The sequence below is a fragment of the Parasteatoda tepidariorum genome, chromosome 10 (assembly GCF_043381705.1).
Source record: "Parasteatoda tepidariorum isolate YZ-2023 chromosome 10, CAS_Ptep_4.0, whole genome shotgun sequence".
NCBI classification, from domain to species: domain Eukaryota; kingdom Metazoa; phylum Arthropoda; class Arachnida; order Araneae; family Theridiidae; genus Parasteatoda; species Parasteatoda tepidariorum.
In genome coordinates, this window is record NC_092213.1 from 66,985,345 (window position 1) to 67,006,645 (window position 21,301).

The window sequence follows — 21,301 nt, forward strand, 5'->3', positions numbered from 1 at the left end:
CAATTCGTTCACTAGGTTGAAGGCGAACATTGTTATTTCATATGCAATTTACAAACGCAAACTGTATATTAATTTTGAACTCAATTTATCTAGTTGTTAATTACGAATTATTTCTAAGAGTAATGCCATTTTGCAATAGGTTTTTGAAAAAATGTTATTATTATTTTAATAAAAAGGTTTTTTGGTCTCAATCAATATTTAGTTATGATTTCCTTTTTTTAAATGCATTATTTTCATTATTTAAATAAATTGAAATCTAAACAAATTTAGAAAATACCTCAAAATAAATAACTGTATTTGTGATTACTCTCATAACATGTGTGTTTTGTTTACTTTCTGGTTGAGTCCTGTGTTCGGATTTCTTCGCTTGTTTTAAGATCAAAAATTTTAATTATAAAATTTTCTATTGCATAGAAATTTGAAACTTTAATTGTAAGTGTTGTTTTCTCTTTACGAAACATTTAACAGCAGTAATTGAAATGTGAAGAAAAATACATTAGATTCAGAAATGTTAAAAAACAATTTCATATCAAGGTTTTATATGCTGAGGAGTTAGATAAAATTTTATGTCCACCACATTTATTTAAGGTTGTTGTTGGAAAGCTATATTATTTTATGTATATACATAAAATTGATGTTATTATGAGAATTATTATTTTGACAGTAAACTTTCCTCTGCACGGCCGTACTCAGTGGCTGTAGGTGATTAGTTACTCAACTTTATAAGTCACAAATTTTTAATCCTTATGTAGATTATCATTTCTATAATTATTTGATATTATTATATTTATTACTTTCTTAGAACTCGTATTATGCCTTTAAGTAAAGTTTTTACAAAAAATGGCTATAATACCAAAATATTAAAGATATGTCCTCTAAGTTTTTAAGTAAACGAATCCGTAAAAAGGTGCCTTACAATTATTAATGTGCCATTAACTTTGGTAATAGGTTCTACTGGTGTTATATTGATAAGTAGACGTGAATATAGCTACTAATTTATTGTAAAAGCATTAAAATGTAATCAATGTTTTTTTTTTCATAGTACATGGGAAGATAATAATCATCAAGTTTGGACAACACCTCGGTGATAATATTTAGCATGAACAGATACTGATACAAAAATTCACCTACTGTTTTCAGAAGTAAGTAAGTTTGAATATTTCTTATTTGCAAATTTAGTTTAGTTAAATGTTTTTTCTTCTTTGTTTATCTATGTGGAGAATAAATATAACTTGTTTTGTGGGCTGGACAAGTTATCCCCTATAAGTTTCAATTAGTAATTTAAATTTTAATACCCATTTGTAGAATTCATGGTATCAAACTGTAGCACTTAAGCTCTGTTGAATACTAATGACGCTAACATCATATCGCTCATTTGGTGAAACAATGACGTAACTGATATATCATAGAAACTATCAGTTACGTCATTGTTTCACCAAATGAGCGATGTGTGCTTTGCTGTAATATGTAATTTTTTTTACATTAAATAAAGTTGTAATAAATAAGTTTATAACAATATGTAAGGGTGTAATAATATAAGTTATAATAAGGAGTATGTTGTTGGTTTCAGAAAATTTTAGTTTTCTCCCTTATTATTAATAAAAGCCATGCTGATGAATCTTATAAGTATTATTTTTTTTGTTAGGTTTAAAGTATTTTTAAATAATTGCTATCTGTGTTAGTTATATTTTCTTTTCTTACATATTTATTTTTAGAGAAATGTAACTTAATTGCTAATATGTTACAATGCATGTAAAAAACTTTTTTTTAAAAACATTAAATGAAATAAACAAAATTCATGATTGTAATTTTTTAAAAGTTTGATTTAAATAAAAAAAAAATTGAATTTTTTTTATTTAGTATATATTTTAATACAGACAAAAACATTAAGTTTTCTAAATTCCTATTCAAATTATTGTTTTTCTTCATCTTTATGTATTGCAAACTTTAAGCAGATTGTGTCAAAATTAATCTCTTAATTGTTTCTTTTTTCAAATGATCAATCTAAAATCAGTTTGTTATTTTGCAAAAAGTCCAAGTTATTCATTTGTAAATGCAAGAAGATACAGTAATATTGTTATTTAGAATAGGGGTGCACAACCTTTTTGAGTGAAGGGCCACTTGCACAGCAGGTTGGCTAACGAAGGGCCGCAGATCTATTTACACATGTTAATGACAAATGTAGTAATGTTTATTTAAACATTAGCGTTCCATTTTTTTTTTATCAATAAACTTAGTAATATCAATAACTTAGTGTTCCATTATTAGAATTCATTCAAAAATAAAAAAAACTTATACTTTTTTTTTACAAAAAAAAAAACTTGCTATTTTTATCATTTGAACAATAGATTTATCAAAATAAATAAATATTGAAGAAAAGAAATGTTTTTTTTAATCATATCACGCAATACGAAAATTCATTTTAGAATTAAATTCTAATAAATAAAAAAAAACTGTAATGCCCACAGAATTAAAGTAGGAAAAAGTTTAGTCATAATTAAGTAATATAAATTCAAATTAAATATTTTAATTGAAGAAAGTTTATGGGTTTTAAACAAAAGTCTAAAATAAAAATAAAACTGTGATAGTTCAAAATAAAATTCAATGCTTATTTTGAAATTTGCTTTATTATTTTATTTTATTAATTATTAGATTTTTTTTATATCGCAAACAGTTTCCTTCTTTTTTATTGAAAAAGATCACTTAAGCAACAAAAATTTAAATCTAAACTACAAACAGTGAGCAGTTTAAAAATTCACGTTTTCCGTCATTTTATGAATTTCTTAAGTTGCAATAACATTACATTTAAATTAGGGAGGGATGTAACGAGTATTTGGTCCTTCTGTGAAAAATTCAGTTGGTTGAATGATCAGTCAAATATTCGGCAGAATATCTTTTAGAAATGTATTTTGCCAAGTTTTTTTTATTTTTGAATTTTTATAGATATTAATTTTTTTTAAAATCATAATCAGACAAGTCAATTTTGTCATTTTTTCGATACTTTGAGAATTGAGTTTATTATCACTCTCTCCCTGTACTGTAATATGAATAACCAGTAACAAAGAAAAGTTTGATTTTCAGTATTAAAGTTTTGTTTCAGGAACTAAGAAAAATGTGCTTTTTCTGTTTTTCCTTTTTAAGGCATTTTTATTATGACTCAGAATTTTTTTTAAAAATAAAGTTACGAATAAAATTTATTTTTTTAATTTTTTTTCTGCTAAAATTATGGCAATGAGAAAAATTTAAATTGAGATTTTCGGCATAAGATTTTCATTTAAAAAATTATAACGCTTTTTTTCTATCTTTTTATTTTCTTTAAATAATAAAAACCTTTTTTTAGACGTTTTCATTATAACGTAGTAATTTTTAATAGCATTTCTGTTGACTTAATTCTTTTTTCTTGGCTTTTTCTGGTAATTGAAAAACTGAGATGTTCAGCTTTAAAATTTTTCTTCAAAAATTAAGATCGATTTTTATGTTCTCTGTTTCGTTTTTCGACATTTTCAAAAACGTTCTTGATTGGCTTTATTTTTTATAGTTAATTTATGAATATGTTTTTCCAGGAAATATTATTCTGAGCATTGAAATTTTAGTTTCAATGTTGCTATGGTGCTAAAAGATTTTACTATTTGGCCAGTCGATTTTTTCTTCTTTTTTTTTTGCCGAATACTTCATTTTTGATCAAATCATAATTCATTACCACATTCGACCAAATCATATTCGTCGCGGAAATAAAAACGCAGGAAAAATAACTAGGATTTAAGATAAAACTGTACCGAAATACCGTATCAAAAAAGGGATTATTTAATTGCGTGATTAACAATCACGTTTCGTAATAACATCATAGTTAAATAACGGGATCGTCAAAATCATGTGAAAAAGTATAGAAATAAAAAATATATTTATGCTGAACTCAGCACGAATAAAGCGTGACAAATGCATGATTTAAAATTTGTATGTCGTAATAGAACAATTGGAATTTTTTATAATACGTGGGAATGCATAGCAATAACTGCCGACAAAAATTGTGGAAAAAAAAGAAAGAATTGCAAAAAAAAAAAAATCACTTAGATTTAAGATGAAATTGTCACAAATAAAGTACACAAAAATTGGTTATTTAAATTTGCGATCTGAAACTCGCGTTCGCGTTGTTATAAAAATTCGGGATTTTCGAAATCACGTAGAAAAGCGGAAGTAACTGTTTAACAAAAATCATTTATATTTACGATAAAATCGGCCTAAAGAAAGTGTGTTAAACGTACATTTACTAAAAAATCTGTTAAAATTGATTGTGTCAAAACGTGATGACTTAAAAGTGCGATTAAAAATTACCATTTTTAAAAAAAAAATTTATTGTGTTTAGAAGCTCTCGCGGGCCGCACTTTAGTAGTCGAAGGGCCGCATTTGGCCCGCGGGCCGCAGGTTGTGCACTCCTAATTTAGAAGAATCAGAGCTCATTCTAGGCAGAAAAAAGGGCATTATTATTCTAAAAAGGCAATAATTTCTTTCTATGGGCTTTGCACGTTCTATTAAATAACATTGTCAATTAGTAAAAGAATTTTTTTTTTACTTTACTAAAAGTAGCAAAGCAATCATATTAATACTAATTTTTATTAATAAATTAACATATATAGAGTTAATGAGCTAATTAGCTTAGTAATTTATTTAGAATGCATGAATAGATTAATAAAATAATAAATGTATGTTTTTGAGTTTCTGTAGTTATGATTTAATAATTAATATGATTAATAATAAGTATGATTTAATGATAGTAGAAGTAACTGCAAACTTTCAAAAATGCTTGTAACAAGGGGGTTTGATGGCTATTTTTCCTTTCCCATATAAATCTGTGTATTGACAGCAATGACAAACTAAATAAAAAGAGTTAAAAATAACAAAAGTTTAAGAAATCCATTGTAGAGTTTGGGGAAAAAATAAATAAAGAAAGGGCAAAAAGGATATGGAGTCTATTACATCAGTGCACTAATTTACTTCAGGGGCAACAGGGTGGATTCTTTTGACTAAAAGGGCAGCAGGGTGCTGCACCCTGTTTACCCTGCCTAAAATGAGCTCTGGAAGAATATAGAATAATTATTAAGAGCCTTGAAGGATATCTTTTATATTCATAATTAGTCACTACACAATACAGATTTTTTCAAAACTTTAAAGCAAAACGAATTATAAATAATAATGGCTTATAATGAATTTTATATTAAAAAAAGGAACTTGATTATTTCAGATTGAAGAATTGATAGAAAATTCTTTATCTACATCTGTATCATAATGGATGAATGTAAGTTTTTTTCCCCTTCACTGTTTATAATTTTACTTGTTGATAGTACTTCTATTTATTACTTTTGATAAAATTTAGTTTCAGGTGTGAATGTGATAAAATTTGCAGAAGCTAGAGCTAGTGAAATCGCTAGTTTGATGAATGATGTCAATCATATAAAAAAGAATGCTACACAAAAGTTACCACCTCATATGCGTAGACGTGCTGCTAGTCATAATCCAAGAAGAGTTCCACGGAAGTTGAGAAAAAATTATTTGGTACATATTTAATATTTGGTCTTATTATTACCATATTATTTTCAGCTTTCTTGTAGGAAAAGATAGTGTTAAAAAGTTATCACCCTTCTGATTGAAAATTCAAATGTAGTAATATCATAAAAAAATACCAAAGCTAAAACAAAACCATGTGGAAATATACTAATAGACTATAAATAACTGTTAAAAAAAATTTGACTAGATATTATTTATTTCGTTAGGAATTGAACTTGTCAGAGAGTGTTCACTGAAATTTATAATTTGCAAGTCGTAATAAAATTGTGTAAAAATATTGAAATTTAAAAAACCTTGTTGATCAATAGGGTAATCATTGTTTATTTTATTCTATAAGCACTTTACACAGACAGCAGAATAGTCATTGTTAAGTTTTCCATTTCAATATGGTTTTATTTAAGATTTTATTTCTTGCTAATAATAATATTTCCTTGCTCATAATATACCTTTAATAAATAATTGCAATATTCAGAATAAATGTTTGGATACTGTTGAGTGGCGTCTAAATTAACTTGTTTAAAAGTTTTTATTTTAGGAGAATACTTATTTTAAAAAATATGTTGTCAGAAAAAAAACTTGCTATACATACTGCTACTTCAATTTTAAAGGTTTTCTCATAACAATGTTATTCTTTCAAATAATGTAGTGTTGGCAGGGTTGGGTTTTTGACGTCAAGTTAAATTTCTTATATATATATTCCTTTCATTTTTAGAATTTAAATATTCCTTATTAAATAACATTGATTAAAAAAAAAAAAAAAAACTGTCACTTAGACTTTTATTTATCATCAAATTTTTGAGAACAGAATGGCATTTTATATTTATCAAGTCCTTAAGTATTAGTTATGTAGTTGTTTGCAAAATAAATGCATTGCTAGGATAATTCTGTGCAATTTTGTCTAGATTTCCAGTGCTTAACTTTAGCCACACATCTGTATTATTAGTTATTAAATATCATTTTATATTAAAGTTGCATAAAATAACGAAACTGTTATTAAAAAGAGTAAAACTCTGAATTTTCAATAACATTGGGGATAAACAAAAAAAATTTAACTCTTCATTTTCAAAATGTGAATCCTGCTGTTTGTTATAGTTATTAATTTTTAAATACAGGAGAACTTTACGATTAGTAATCTTTCCTTATAACAGCTTTGTAGTATGATTTGTAATCTATGTTTTAATCATTCAAAAAATAAAAGAGATTAAATTGTAGAGAATTAAAAAAACAAAACAAAAAAACAATATATTGTGTTAAAGCGAAAAGAAAGGGATTTTAAGATTATGATTGCTTATACATCTGCGCCCGTTTTTCTAGATTTTTCTTCTTGCCAACATCAAGGATAATAACTGTCAATGTTGCGTTTGGATTGCATTTGTTTGCCCAGATAAGTGTCTTGTAATGATTGAGAGAGTGGAAGGAGTAAGGATTTCAGCATAATACCTTTTTTTTTTAAAAAAAAAGAAAAAGGAAAATTTTTTTAAAATGCTATTGCCCCTATAAGTTCCATAAATCACTATACTATTTTTTTAAGGTTTGAAAAATTCCCAGTTTTTTTTATTAGTAGTGGATTCTCACCTTAATGTGGAAGCGGTGTGCATGCATAAAATCATTATCCCTGTTTATTTTAAGTTTGATTGGTGGATATAAATTTGCCTGGTACACTGTTTTTTTTTTTAAGGTTAAAGAATTATATGAGTTTATTAATTTATCTACACTGCCCGGATAAATTAATGTTCAAAAAGTTTTTGAAACTATACACAGAATTAACTCGAAATGATGTGCAGAACCTCGGCTGGGTGTAGGGATGTAAATTTAGTTAGGTGCATTTTGTTTTGAATAGAGCTCAGAAATTCACTACACTAATGTCTTTTTTTTATGGTTAGAGAATTGCCTGTATAAACAGAAGTTTGATTTGCTTTATGTGAACATTGCATCATGTTAATTTAATTTGGAATGAGATTATAATAACAAAAACCTGGTAAAAAAAATTTACTAAAATGTGTTTTATATTACATTATTTTAGTTGCACACAATTTCTTGTTATTCATTATTTGTATATATGTTTCTGATTTATACAAATATATCTGTAATATACAAAAAACGGAATTTCCATATTTTGAAAAAACGTTTTTTTTTTGCCATTGAAAAAAAACCTCATTTCATAATTTAGATTCAGAATCCTAATGCTGTCTCAAAACCAAAAAAAGCTCCAAAGGAGAAGCGTAAGCTACAACAAAAGAAAAAACATGAGAAACAAGCTAAAAATTATCCTGAGGAATATGCCAGTCGGAGTCGTCCAGGTGAATTTTGGCTAGGAACTCATATTTGGCATGCCAAAAGATGTAAAATGGACACTTTGTGGGGATACAAATTACCAATTCACTGCAATGATAAAAAATTAGGAGCTACTCACCAAGCTGCTACAAAACATGCAATGCTTATGGTTAGTACTTTTTGAAATTATTTTACAAAAACAATTTCTATTTTATTAATGTTATCGCATATTGTTTTTTTATTTTTATCAAAAAATTGCAAAGGTTGCAAAAAAATGAAAACAAAAAATTTACGTATAAGCTTCTTCATAGTATTTAAAAATCTTTTCCAATTTAGTAGTCTGTTGAAAATACATTTTATTTATATTCGTTAAATGTTGTTGTATGTAGGGAATTAAAATAGGAAAACAATTTTAATGTCAGACTTCAAAAATGTATCGTGTTAGAACTAAGAATATCAAAAAATTAACTTTTTTAATATTTTTCTACTTATGTGGTACTTGATAGATAGTACTTGATAGTAAAATAGGTAGATTTTCAAGATTGTATATTCAAGATTATATATTCATATATTATCAAAATATTCATATAAATATTCAATAAATAAGCTCAAATCATAGTTTTATATCATTGCCATTTTTTTTAAAAAAAAATTAACAGCATTATAGACATGTTAATATGCATTTCATGTTTTTAAATATAAAAAAAATTATTATAAACTTTTAGGTACAGAGTTTTTAGAATCATAGGTTTGAACACTTTTGGAAAGTTGAATGTGAAAACCCCTGTGTCCAGCTCAAAAAAAAAATTTAGAACATCCGAACATAATTTCTATAATTAATAATTTTATGTCAAAAAAGTGACATCATGTATTCTATTAATGTGTTAGGTTCCATTTTCTAAGTTTTTATTAAGAATTATAATATTTTAAACTTCTCTCAAAGGTAATTTTTTGAAAATGTATTTTACTGAACCTTTACATCAATCTAAACTATTTTTTTTATTTGCTGCTGGATTCTAATCTTATAAGTATGTTTTTGAAATTAAGAAACATCTGCTTTCGTTGAAATTTTTTTTTTATAATTTATACTTGTTCAAAGTAAAATATATTATTCTTATTTTCAAACTAACATCTTTAAACAAACTTTATTTTTACAATTGTAATTTGTATTGATTGTTCTCTATCTTTACATGCAATGATTTTACATTTGCACTAAATTTTAGAATAATTCTGTGCTGTTTTATAACTTTTCAAAATTATATTTAAAGGATTTATCGTATTATTGCTGTATCTCTTTGGAAGGACCTGAAGATAAATTATTAGCAGGCTTAACAACACTTACTGATCCTGATTCAGGTAAAAGAAATAAAAATTAAAAAATAGAAGAAATAAAATTTCAAAATTCAGATAAATAAATAAAAATAAATAAATAAATTTCACCCTTGAAAAAGTGATAATTATTGTTGTGTCACATTTTAAGTTACTTACTAAGTTGAAAACTTAAAATTTTTTGTTTTTTAAGTTCTTGAAATATTGTAAAATTATTCTTAGATTGCATTAACTTTTTGCAACCCACTGGTTTCACATTTAAACCATTATTTTTCGGCAATAATGTAAGCCATTAAAAATGTAGTCGTTTTATCTCTCAACCTGCATTTTTTTTTTTTATCAACTACTTTAAATTTTGAGACTAACGAAATGAAGAGGATCTCATCATTTTGTATTTGTAAATTACGACAACAATTCATTTTGTTAGAAATTTTTCGATCCGTCAAAGGGTTAGTTGTTTTATAGATATGATGATAGCAAATTTTAAATTATTACTAAAATGAATTCTGGTTATTTTGGTAGTTTTAATGACAGTAAAAAAAATTGTCGCATTTCTGTTTCTGAAAACCATATTTAATTTGATTTAACCTTCTGTTAGTCTCACTTTTATATATAATTTTCTTCTGAACTTGCAATGTTCAGAGAGTGCTTCTGACTGGAATGATTTCCTGCTTATAATCCTGCATAATTACCTGTTAGAAAACCATGCTAATTGTCATGCGGATAATCTTCTGAAATTATTTTGCGGGCATTAGACATCACGGATTTCCTATCAACTTTTATTTTTCCACACTATTTTTTTTTTAACAATTTCTAGAAAACGAACTGAAAATTTAAATTATTCATTATTTCAAGCAGAATTTTGAATCCATATTTAACAGTATATGTATATATAAGATATATATGTGAATAGTTATGTGTATGTATACGCATATAAATATATATTATTAATGATGTATGAAGTGCCTATTTTTCTGTTTATTTTTTTAACTTAGCTTAAGGAAAAATTGTTTTATTCTTAGGGAGTAATTTTGGATCAGCTATGTATCGTGATGGAATGAGAGAAGGGCATACTGTTGTGTACCATCCGTTCAAATTTCCCTATGAGGCTATAGGACCAGTAACTTTCATATGGAAGCCTATCACTGATATGTCTTCAGATTCTGAAACTTCAAAATATTCCGCCAAACGTTCTCTTTGGATATGGTGCCATCCTTCATTTCACAATGAGTTTGTTGATGTGCTTGTTACGGTTTTCAAGTTTGAAGCAATTAAAAAAGAATCGGCTACTAAAACCGCAGATTCAGACGATATAGGCAGTAACGAGAATGTTACATTTAGTTCTAAAGTAAATCTTGAAAAGGTTAGACAACATTTTTTTAAAGAAAATATCTTTGCGAATAGCAATGTACAAATGTCTCTACTCAAAGACAAACTAGTTCGACATCGTATCATTGGACCGAATTCGCAATCTGTTCTCACCAATGTTTTAGAATTGGCTGAAGTTGAGGATGTTCATCAGCCAATTGAAACTGTCACAGCTGGTTCTATTAACAAAACGAACGGCAGCAATGACTGGTCAATTGATAGTGCAGCAAAAGATAATCAAACTTCAAAGAGTAAATCAAAATTGAAACATCCTTCTGATGATGATCATTACCCTGCACCAAAAAGAATTAAATCTGATTCTGTTACATCAAAAAATGCAGGATGCAACTCAGACTCAAAAAACGTGAATGTGTTATCATCTAAATTGTTCGTGAACGGCGCAGATACTGAAGCGGATTCAAACCACGTAACTGAGTTGGCTCATAATGAAACGGGTGATGGATCTTCGATGAAAAAACTTATAACCTCTGATAAAAGCAAAAAGTCTGAGAATCAGTTGTATGCTTTAAAAATGCAGTGCTGGTGGAAACAATATTACAACAGCGAAAAAGCAAAATCTGTGCATAGAAAAGGAAAACAGTTGTTGGAGTATCTGCGAAATATCCGTTCAGGTTATTACATTGCTCCGAACTCAGTTATTGGACTTACTGTAAAGGATCCCAGACTTATTTTAAGTCGAAATAAAGATAAATTTGTCACCACTAAAGGTATACTTCATGTTACTACTTTAATAGAATATTATTTATGAATTTAAATCAATGATCTAGTAAATAGATAACCTATATAAACTTGAGACTTTTATTTAAAATTTGTAATTAGAGCAGACGAATTGAAAAGTCACCCCTGTTTTATTCTAATTTTATAACTTTTATTTAGATGAAAATTTAAATTAACAAGGAACCACAATTATATCACAAATGGCATTTTTAGTAATCAGAGTCATTGGGTGCAATAATATTAAGCTGCTAGTTTTGAGCTCTTTTTGCTACCTAGCCATAAAAATACATTATATGTCAAATATTGTTTGAAACTTTTTTTAAAATTTGATGTTTTAAGATACATTTGTTTTTTTTAAAAAAAAAAATTATAATTGATTGAAATAAAACTGGAATACAATTTCACCAAAGATCTACTTTTTTGACATGATGGTAAAAACTATTAAAAGCCTTAATGTGTCAAAAACATGCCAACCCTGTTTCAATAAGAATAAAGTTGTTTTGTTTGATTTTTTGATGTTCATCTGCATGTTTATAAATAAATATGTATAAGGCAAACTTTTTTTTTTGTATTCATCTGAAACCTTGAAAAATTTATCTGATTGGTGATTAAGAAGTAAATTTTTGAGTAAAACAAATATGGAATTACTATTATTTTAGAGAGAATTATGAAGATTTTCTGAATATTGTTGTTAATGCAAATTTCATATGTTTGCAGATAGCAGTACTAAATAGAATGTTTATAAATGTATTATAATATGTATAAGATGTGTGTGTTTGTTAATATATGTGTCTAGTCTTTTTAAGGACTGCTGAATGTTTTTTGAAATAAATTAAGGTAGATTAATGAATCTATGTAATTTACAGACAAAATATCCCCACCACAATGAAAGAAACAATTTACTGATGAAGAAGTTTCTTAATTAAAGGTTTTTTTTAAATATTTTTTTCTGAATAACATTCTCAATTAGTAACTTTGTGGGAATTTTGTTTGACCCGGTTTTTTTTCCCTTTTTCTTTTGAAAAAATATACTTGTTATTGTAAATAATTACATTGAAAAAATTCTGTTTTATTAATAAAATGTATAAAATCTGTTTTATTAATTTCTGTTTTATTAATAATGTGCTTAAAATCTTTACATTGATTTTGCAAAACCTTTTGTTATTCCTATTTGAATAGATGGTGATGTTGGAAAAGATACTGTAGAATTATTAACTGAAGATATTGCTGATTCACCATTGTGGAATGGCAGCATTCGTGATGAGGTTACTGCAACACAAATTCCTGAAAGTGAGATAAATGATGAAAGAGCCCAATGTATTGTTCCTTCAGGTAGATAAACTGAGTCATTTTTATGTTGTTTATGTATATTTGTTATTCTATAAGTCTTGACCTTAGTAGTTGAAACTCTATAGCACTCTATATTCTGGAATGGTACATCTTGGTATAATTTATTATATTAATTTTGAACTAAATTTTATCTAAAACTTATTTTTTTCTGTTTAGCTATTTAGATACTTTAAATATGGATTTACACCATCTTCCATTTTAAGTATAGTTTCATGTTTCAAATTAAATTTAAGCAACATGCATTTCTTGTGTTTAATATTAACCTTTAGTTTTATAAAAATTGAAATCTACTATACATAGAACTTATCTTACAATTAGAACAATCTCTACCCGATTGTGTTTGGGTTGTAGACAAATTTTAATTTATGAAGATGTTACTGCAGATTGACTCAGTAAATTCTGCTACTGCGGTATTGACCATTATGGTACTTTCGTATATTTTTTTTTTATAACAATGAAATTTTTTTGTTAATATTTTTAATATACTTTAACCATTGCAATTCAATAATTTATTTTGGGGGGAAATAAACCAACTTATTATTTTTTTTATTGTATTGAATTTTTGTATTGAATTAATTGTATTATTGTATTGTAGTAATTATTTAGTATTGAATTTTTGTTATGCTTTTAAATTGTTATACTTTGTTTGAGGTACAAATTTTGGTCAAGGCAACTTTTGATTTTAATTAACTCTGCAATATTTTGATTTTAATAACTCTGTATTTAATAACATTAGTAAAACTACTAATAAAAGTTTTTTAGCTAAAAAAAATAAGAATTTTTTTTTTTTAAAAATCATTTTCAAAGTCTTTTATCCTACTTCAAAATATAATTATGATTATTAAATATTGCTGTATTTCCAGTAGTTTCTGTTTATTTATCATGCTTTAAAGTCATGAAAAATGTTTTTAACAGTGCTGAAACTGGAGTTTGTTTAATTTAACAAAACCAACTTCTTTAAATTTTTGAATTGTAGAAGCCTGTGTTATAAGAAAATTTGCAATAAGCACTAAACAATAGTTTGTGTTTAATTTTGTTAAAAAGCTCTTAGAATTTTCTGCACTTTTCGTTAACGCTATTTAGGATGACACCCATTGCAATGAATTTTCCATTTTGGAGCCATTACTGAAAATTCTATTTGATGGTTCAATAACCATTAAAAAATATGATCACACCTATTCATTTTACGAAATGTAAAAAAAAATAAAAAAGTTTAAATTTTTTTTTCCTTCTTCTCTCCTCTAAATTAGTGTTTTCACCATTCTAGGGAAATATTGAAAACATAGTGTCTGGAAAATTGATTTTTGGGGGAAAGGTCAGCTACTTTCTGAGAATAATGCATGTTTTAAATTAATGCTTGGGAAAATCTTGCAACAAAAATCTAAAAAATAACCATTTTCATTATTCTCAGGAAACTTAAAGTAGTCAATGATTTTCAAAATAAATAAGTCTAACATCTATCACTTATGTAAGAATTCTACTGCAGCATGGTTACATTTTTAGATTTAGGCATTAAGAGTATTTTTACAAAATACTGTTTGTTTAAACTAGGCTCCCACGGGTCAGGGGAAATCTAGAATTGTCAGGGAATTTTATTTTAACTCTAGAAAGCGTGGAATAGACGGGGAAAGTCTAAATTTTTTTACAAAAATACCTGGAATATTCAGTATTATTCTCGTTCTATTATGTGTATTTGCTCTCTCAATCTTATATTTGACATTACAAATATAAAAAAAATGCAAAGTTTTCTGATGAAAAATTGCATGATATAGATAAAATATGGTACGGATTTTCATTGAAATTTACCTGATATACCTGAAAATGTCATGGAATTTTGTTTCTAAAATTGAGTAGGAACCCTGAAAAATTTCGTATTTTAGATCTCTTAACTTTAATAATATTTGCTATTAAATAAAACTGTTCACTAGGCTAGTAATAATTGTTTTTAAAAGTTAAGTTTCAGTATAAACTAATTTTGTTTCTTTATAATAAGTAAGCTATATAACTGATGTTACTTTATTAAAAAATTATAAAACATAGAGATTTTTTAAAGTATTTCGTGGTTTTTCTGCATAATATTGTTTTGATATTCAATTTATATGCTTGTCTGTTATAAGAATCTATAAGTTCGCCTAGTAAAAAAACTTTGCAAATTGTAATATTCAACTGAAATCAGCATTTTTTGGGAAAACTTTCAAATATTAGAGAATTTTATTTCTGAAATTTTGTAAGAGCCCTGTGAATATCCACATAACCACCTTGTTTGCTTCTTATACAAATTACGTTGTTAGATTATTGATGTTTCTTTATAACACATATCATCACTATATTATTACATTCAACATAGGAACACTATAATTTCATAATAACATTTAGTTTATTAGTTTTAAAATGTGTTGTATTTTTCAGAGTCTAATAATCTTGGTGATAAAGAATCAAGAGTTCCCATTTTACTCATTCACCAGCCTGGAACAAATGGTAAGAACTTCTGAATGTTAATGATTATTAAAAGTGATATGTATTAGGATAAATTGTATATTTATATACTACATAATTTTTTATTTTATAATTTATTTAATACGAACTGCTTGTTCATTACAATCTTATTTCTTTCTCTGTAACATGTAATTATGATTTAAATTCAGGGGAATATAGAAACAAGCTTTTGTGTCCAGTAAATTATACTTTTAATCCAATCAATTTTTTTCTTAGTTTTGTTTCATTTAGTTCAAATTGTTGTTTCAATGTGAGTAAGTAACTATCTTTACTATAAGGATACACTTCAGTTCTTTAGTTGAGGACCACAGAGAAAACCTTGAGTTTTAAAGGCCTCAATGAGTTAATTTATTTATCAATTGATAACTTTTAATTTTTTTTATAGTAGTCAGTGTTTTGTAAAAATTGAAATAAAAATATATTTAATATTACAACAAACTATGTGCATCTAATTTTTACTTAGTATCTTTATAATATTTTAGAAGTTAAAAATATTTGAAACTATGCACACTTTTTTTTAAAAGAAAAAAATAACGAAATTAAATTGCAATTTTCTAACTCTCTCTGCGAAAAACATAATTTTATAAATATATATATTTTTTTAGTGGGAATAAAGTACATTTTCACTTGTAATTGAATTTTTGAACTAAATGGTATTTTTAATACTAAATGTTGAAAGATTTAAATATTTTGTCACCTTGAATTAATGCCTCTAAATTTTAGAATTATAATGTTTTTATATTTTTTATTGCAAAGTTTGTTAAAGGTTATTTGAAAAACAGGTATAAAATTTCATTTTCCTATTTTTCATTTCTTTCATATGTAAGTTTATATAAAAAATAATTTTTTGCTGTAATGCAAGGGACTGTATTTGATCCCCATGCTATAGGTTCTGCAACTCTAATCTTTACTCTTTAATTTCTAATTTGATTTGCGCATTGTATCATTCCTAAGCCCATTTTTACAATTTAATGCAGGTTTTGGATCTGGCTGGGATCTAATTGCTCCTCTTGGTTGGAGTATGGCTTTTTGGATTCCATTAGTTCTTAATGGTGGCAGAGTTACAGGCATCAGAGATCTTCATTTTGTGAATCTAGAGATAGGTAAACCTAGTTACCCTTTAAGTTATCCTGACACAAAAGCTGGCAAAACATATGAAGAAAAACAGAGAGTGGATGAACTCACAACTTATTTTAAGCGACCCAAAGCTAAACGACCTAATTTTGCAACTTTCGGCACTCCCAATCCCTACTTTATGCCTTGGGATGTTCTTGTTGTAGATTGGTTAAAAGAATTGAAATGCAGCAACAGTAATATTTTGTTCCCATTGAACAAAGAAAACTCATCAAAAAATTTTAAAGTTGAAATTTCTGAAAAAGACCCAAAAAATTCATTCTTTGTGTTAAGACAAAAAGAAGTGAGATTGCTTCAAAATTTATGTGAGCGATTGAGTCGATTACCCCGTGGGAACAAAGCAATACGAGAAATCGATGCCTTGAAGCAGCTTTACAATGAATTTGTACTATCTAATCTTAGTTCTGAGAAAGAACTTAAAAATTCTTTAGTACTCATTAGGACTAAATGCCTAACCAGAGGTTGTCCATCAATACATTCAGGTGTTTATGCGCTTGATGAAGATGATTTTAGAGAGCTGAAGTGCAATCCTAATTTTTTGGGCCCTAAAGAGCACAATCATACTAAGTCCAAAAATGTTGATAAATTAAACAGTGACTGCTCATCAGTGTCAAAAGTTTCAGGTGATGGGCTTGTAAATAAAGAACCTGGTGACTGTCATATTTCCTCCTCATCAGTGCCAAAAGTTCAAGATTCAGATGATGGACTTGTAAAAAAATCTGATGAATGTCAGATTTCCTCTGAAAATCAGATAGATTCCAAAAGCTTAGATCGACCTCTGACAGAGACTTTAAAATCATTCTCTTCTCGCAAAATGATTGGCTATTTGTCGGAGGGTGGCTTTTCCAGCATATCAGGCAAAGGCTGTGGTATTGGACACTGTAGTTTAATTGGTTTGCTCTTTGTGATTAGAGACTGTATTGATCGCCAAATACGACCGGTAGTTCTTGTACGAGAACAACATAGTTTTCAATACAGAGTATCATCCCTTGAAATAATTCCAAATTATTTATGAAATGTATGAAATAAATTTTTCTTACTAAAATTGTGTTTGTTTGTTGTATATTTTTTCTACTGAAGGGTAAAAAATGTTATTCTTTTTATGGAGCAACATTTTGGGACAAATCAGAGAATTTCATGGTTTTAAATACTGAATTTACTGCTTATACATTTCCTATATTTTTGAATGGAAAGAAGAGTCTATAAAAATCTGATTATTAGATCAAAAGCTATTAAAGGTGGCTTTCTCCCCATCTTATTGTAACGCTGTACGCATAAAGGCAAAGATAAAAATAAACAAAACAGTTTTTTTTAATCATTATCTGCAAGAAGCTGAAATATATGTATGATATACTAGCAAAACATTAATGTTTCATTTACTCAATTATTTTTTAAATATTTTTCACCTGATGTTTAGTACTTTTCAACATGATTTTCATATAGCTAACAGAATTTTTTTATGCAAGAAGCTCATGAATTTTTAAAAAAAAATGGTAATAAATTCAAATAAATCATTAAAACATGAGCCTCTAAAAAATTTATTTTAACTTTGAATGTAAGAGAAACTTATTGTTACGCGACTTAAATGTTATACCAACTACAGTGCATATCAAAATGATAGATCCACACTTACTTTTGTTTCTTAATTAACAATAAAAAAAAAACTTTCATAGTAGAGATGCTCTTATAAATTCAGGATGCGTAGCGTTTTTAAAAAGTGCTTAAAGATGCTTAATTTCGATTTTCGTTTTTTGAAAGCACTTAAAGGTGCTTTTTTCATTGGGTCATTTTCCCTTTTTTTCCGTTACCATGTTGAATTATACTGAAAAGACACATTTGACATTGTTCTATTCACGGTTTTCACAATTCAACCCCAATCTATTTTGGCGTATTGTCAGTCCATAGCGTATGAAAACGCCATTCGTTTTACATGATTCAAAATTTCATGATTTTTGACAATTGTCAAAAACAATGCCAAATTTTTTTAATTTTTAACATGACGGTTAAAACAAGATAAAACCGTCAATTGTCAAAAACTTTTCAACCCTGCTCAGTTATATATTTTTTAAAGTGCTTAAAATGTGCTTATTTTTTGTTGAATAATTTGGTTACGCACCCTGAAATTGTTATAACGATTTAGGATGCAATTTGTTAAAATAAATCACTCTTTTTTCTTTTTTTTCATTTTGAGGCCATTTAAGAAAATAAGTCTACGAATCTGAGTTAATATCAAGATCTTATTGTGGAATTATACTGGCTGCCGTGGATGAATTTAATAGGTTTGTTGTAATAGACTTGAATATTGCATTGTGGTCAAATGAATTGGGCTAATGTAACATTAAGTTACAGCCTTTTTCTCCTTGTGTGGTTAGAAGTTGATGCTTTCAATGAGTTTGGAAAATTGAATAGTAGAATGGCTAAACTTTTAAATATATTACACAATCTTGCACTTCATCTATTTTTGACGGAAAAAAAAACGCTTTAGCAATAAATGTTTTTTAATGTAAATTCATCACTAATTGTGTACTTGTTTCTGGATTCATAATGCAATGAAATACAATAGAAGATCTATAAAACATAATCCTAAATACAAATCATAATTCTCCATAAATCATTTTAACTTTGCAAGTGTAAACAGTGAAAATCATATTAAAGAAATTTCTAAAGCTGAGCAAAATCCAATAACTGCTCATAGTCTGCAAGAAATTTTTTTTCAAAGAAGTAAAAATATCTTATGCCAACCAAAAACTGAAGTTTAAGCATTTTTTTGTTGATAATTTTAATGCTCTTGATAATTTAATTCTCTGTAAAAAACACTTATAGTTTGTCTGTGGAAAGAACTCTCCTCACCACGATGTCTAAAGTCGCTTGCTGCTATGGGGAAAAAAATGGCACGTTTCAAAGAGGGGAGCTTCTTTCTCCCTTTGATTCCATTTCTCTCGAAGAGCCGAAGTCTGTCTAAAATAATGGCTGAATTCCCTACTTGAAATAGTTAAACCATAGTGACTGCCACTGCTGCAGAAGATTGGGTTGAGGAGTTCTTTACGTAGACAAACTAAGTACTTGTTTTTGTGTATTAAAATAATTTGCATCGAAAAATTAGATTTAAAACATATAAATAGTGATTTGTTCCAGATATATATTGAAATGTTTAATAAGTAAGCTATACGATATGTGACGCAGAACCAGCAGTTTCAAGGTATGCATTATAAAGATCTTATGTAATTTAAATTTTAGAGATAATGCTATAAATAGTGTAATTATAGTGATAGTGATATTGCAGTCAAAGATTATATATGAAAAGACTATTGTAAACAATTTATTTTATTTTTAACAGCAATACATTAAACAGTTGTACTTAGAAAGCGAACAGATATGCTCAGTTTACTTTGTTACTGTTTTTATGTTTGAATATTAATCATGCATTTATAGAGTACGCATCACACATGCTTTTCATGGTTCAAGTTATATTTGTTTGTGTTCTTGCAGCAAATCACAAAAAGCTCTGACTATCACAATTATACATCAACAACGATGCTTAAATAAACTATTCATCGCCAAACACATGTTTCAGCTCTTTGTAACCAATTAAAATGAAAATAACATATATTTTATATTGAACATAATGCAATGCTTATGAATATATATACAGGGTTATTCATAATTCCCTCTGGGATTTCGAAGCGTTATAGTAAAAAAACGAAGACGAATATGGCTAAAAAGAACATGAATTATTCCGAAAGTATTCAAGTTTTAGTTTAAGCAGTTGCCAGTAGATGGCAGTAACATGTACCACTGAAGCCAGTTGTAGTAAAGAAAAATGACGCTTACAGGCGGAGAGAATTATGAATAACCCTGCATATATATATATTTATAAATGCAGCAATGAAATAAAGGGTTTATGTAATAAGTCCAAAAAAAGATTTGGGTTAATGAAACTTTCTTGCTTTTGCTATAATTCTTGAAAAATCATGTCAAAACAAAATTTCACATCTAAATTAAAAATAGGATGCCTACTTAGACCCGTTTCTCCATCTTAACTTCCAAAAAGTCGCAGATGTAATAATAGAATTGATGTCTAGCTATAATAAAATGGCTTCCCCACATATTGAACCGTCGTAGCCACTTTTATAAACCTAGATATTACTTTTCTGATTATAATTGCAGCAATAATTTTGCAGTAAAGACGGGGAAAACAAATTTTAGTTGGCGCATGGTGTATTTTTATTACGATTATAAACTAAGGTAACAACAAATATGTTAAGCACCCTAACTTCTCAGAAAAACCATTAAAAAATTACTTGATAAAAGTTTGCCACCTTTTTTTAATAATAAGCCTGCAACAACCCTGCTTTTGTTGATTAATATTGTTATATTGTTTCACATTAAACTCTTTAACATATTAATTTATTGCAGAGCGTAGGTTTCTTTCCTTGTTAATTTTTTTAAGAACTATTTACACAATTAAGTAAAGCTTACAAAGCATTACAAAGAAAATACATATACAGGCATGTTTCTTAAACTAGCTATTTATAAATATATCATTTTAACTTTTTTTATTTTTAATCAATAATTACATTCAGTATGATTCAAGCTCTTGGGATTGTAACTATTTTTCATCCAAAATAATTAAATTTTAGCCATTTCATTTCTTTTTCAAACATATTTGATTATAATTAAAATTTTCCTTGTGAGTTGCTACTCATTATTTGGAACTAATGGTACTAACCAGAGTTACAAAATAATGTGTATATTTTTTTCATAAATTAATTCACACTATGAACAAAAGCAAGGTTTAAATTCAAAACTAGTTTATAAAGTATGTTATTTTTTTATATGAACACATATAAGTTACTAAACAATATTTTACAATGTATCATATAAAAATACAGTAATAATTTTTTTTTTTTTTAAATTGAATGAAATCATCATTGTTAAATTTTTAACTTTCTGTTAGTTCAGTGTTTCAAATTATAGAGTTAAACAATATACTCTGTATTTTAGAACACTGTAAATTCTGTAAATAAAATTGATAAAAATCTTACAATAA

The 21,301-nt window shown here is 26.9% G+C and overlaps 1 protein-coding gene across 4 annotated transcripts; it reads left to right on the forward strand.

The window, feature by feature from the left end:
* The first annotated feature begins 293 nt into the window (after positions 1-293).
* LOC107447153 (POP1 ribonuclease P/MRP subunit) lies at positions 294-17,296 on the forward strand. Of its 4 annotated transcripts, none has more exons than XM_016061994.3 (10): positions 294-432; positions 1,043-1,146; positions 5,240-5,293; positions 5,372-5,550; positions 7,733-8,005; positions 9,105-9,192; positions 10,188-11,261; positions 12,451-12,603; positions 15,031-15,099; positions 16,095-17,296. In XM_016061994.3, exons 3-10 carry the CDS (start codon positions 5,284-5,286, stop codon positions 17,264-17,266), a joined length of 3,018 nt encoding a protein of 1,005 aa, XP_015917480.1. In that variant the 5' UTR covers positions 294-432; positions 1,043-1,146; positions 5,240-5,283; the 3' UTR covers positions 17,267-17,296. The 4 variants fall into 4 exon arrangements, with proteins under 4 accessions (XP_015917480.1, XP_015917479.1, XP_071042751.1 ...); XM_016061993.3 differs by having other exon boundaries at positions 1,043-1,142; XM_071186650.1 differs by having other exon boundaries at positions 317-698; positions 1,043-1,142.
* Positions 17,297-21,301: the final 4,005 nt, after the last annotated feature.

What these genes read in the sequence shown, in the direction of transcription:
- LOC107447153 (XM_016061994.3), top strand. An exon ending in CAAAACATGCAATGCTTATG is followed by an intron (nt 8,006 to 9,104) that starts GTTAGTACTTTT and finishes TTATATTTAAAG; the next exon opens with GATTTATCGTATTATTGCTG. An exon ending in TCACCAGCCTGGAACAAATG is followed by an intron (nt 15,100 to 16,094) that starts GTAAGAACTTCT and finishes AATTTAATGCAG; the next exon opens with GTTTTGGATCTGGCTGGGAT.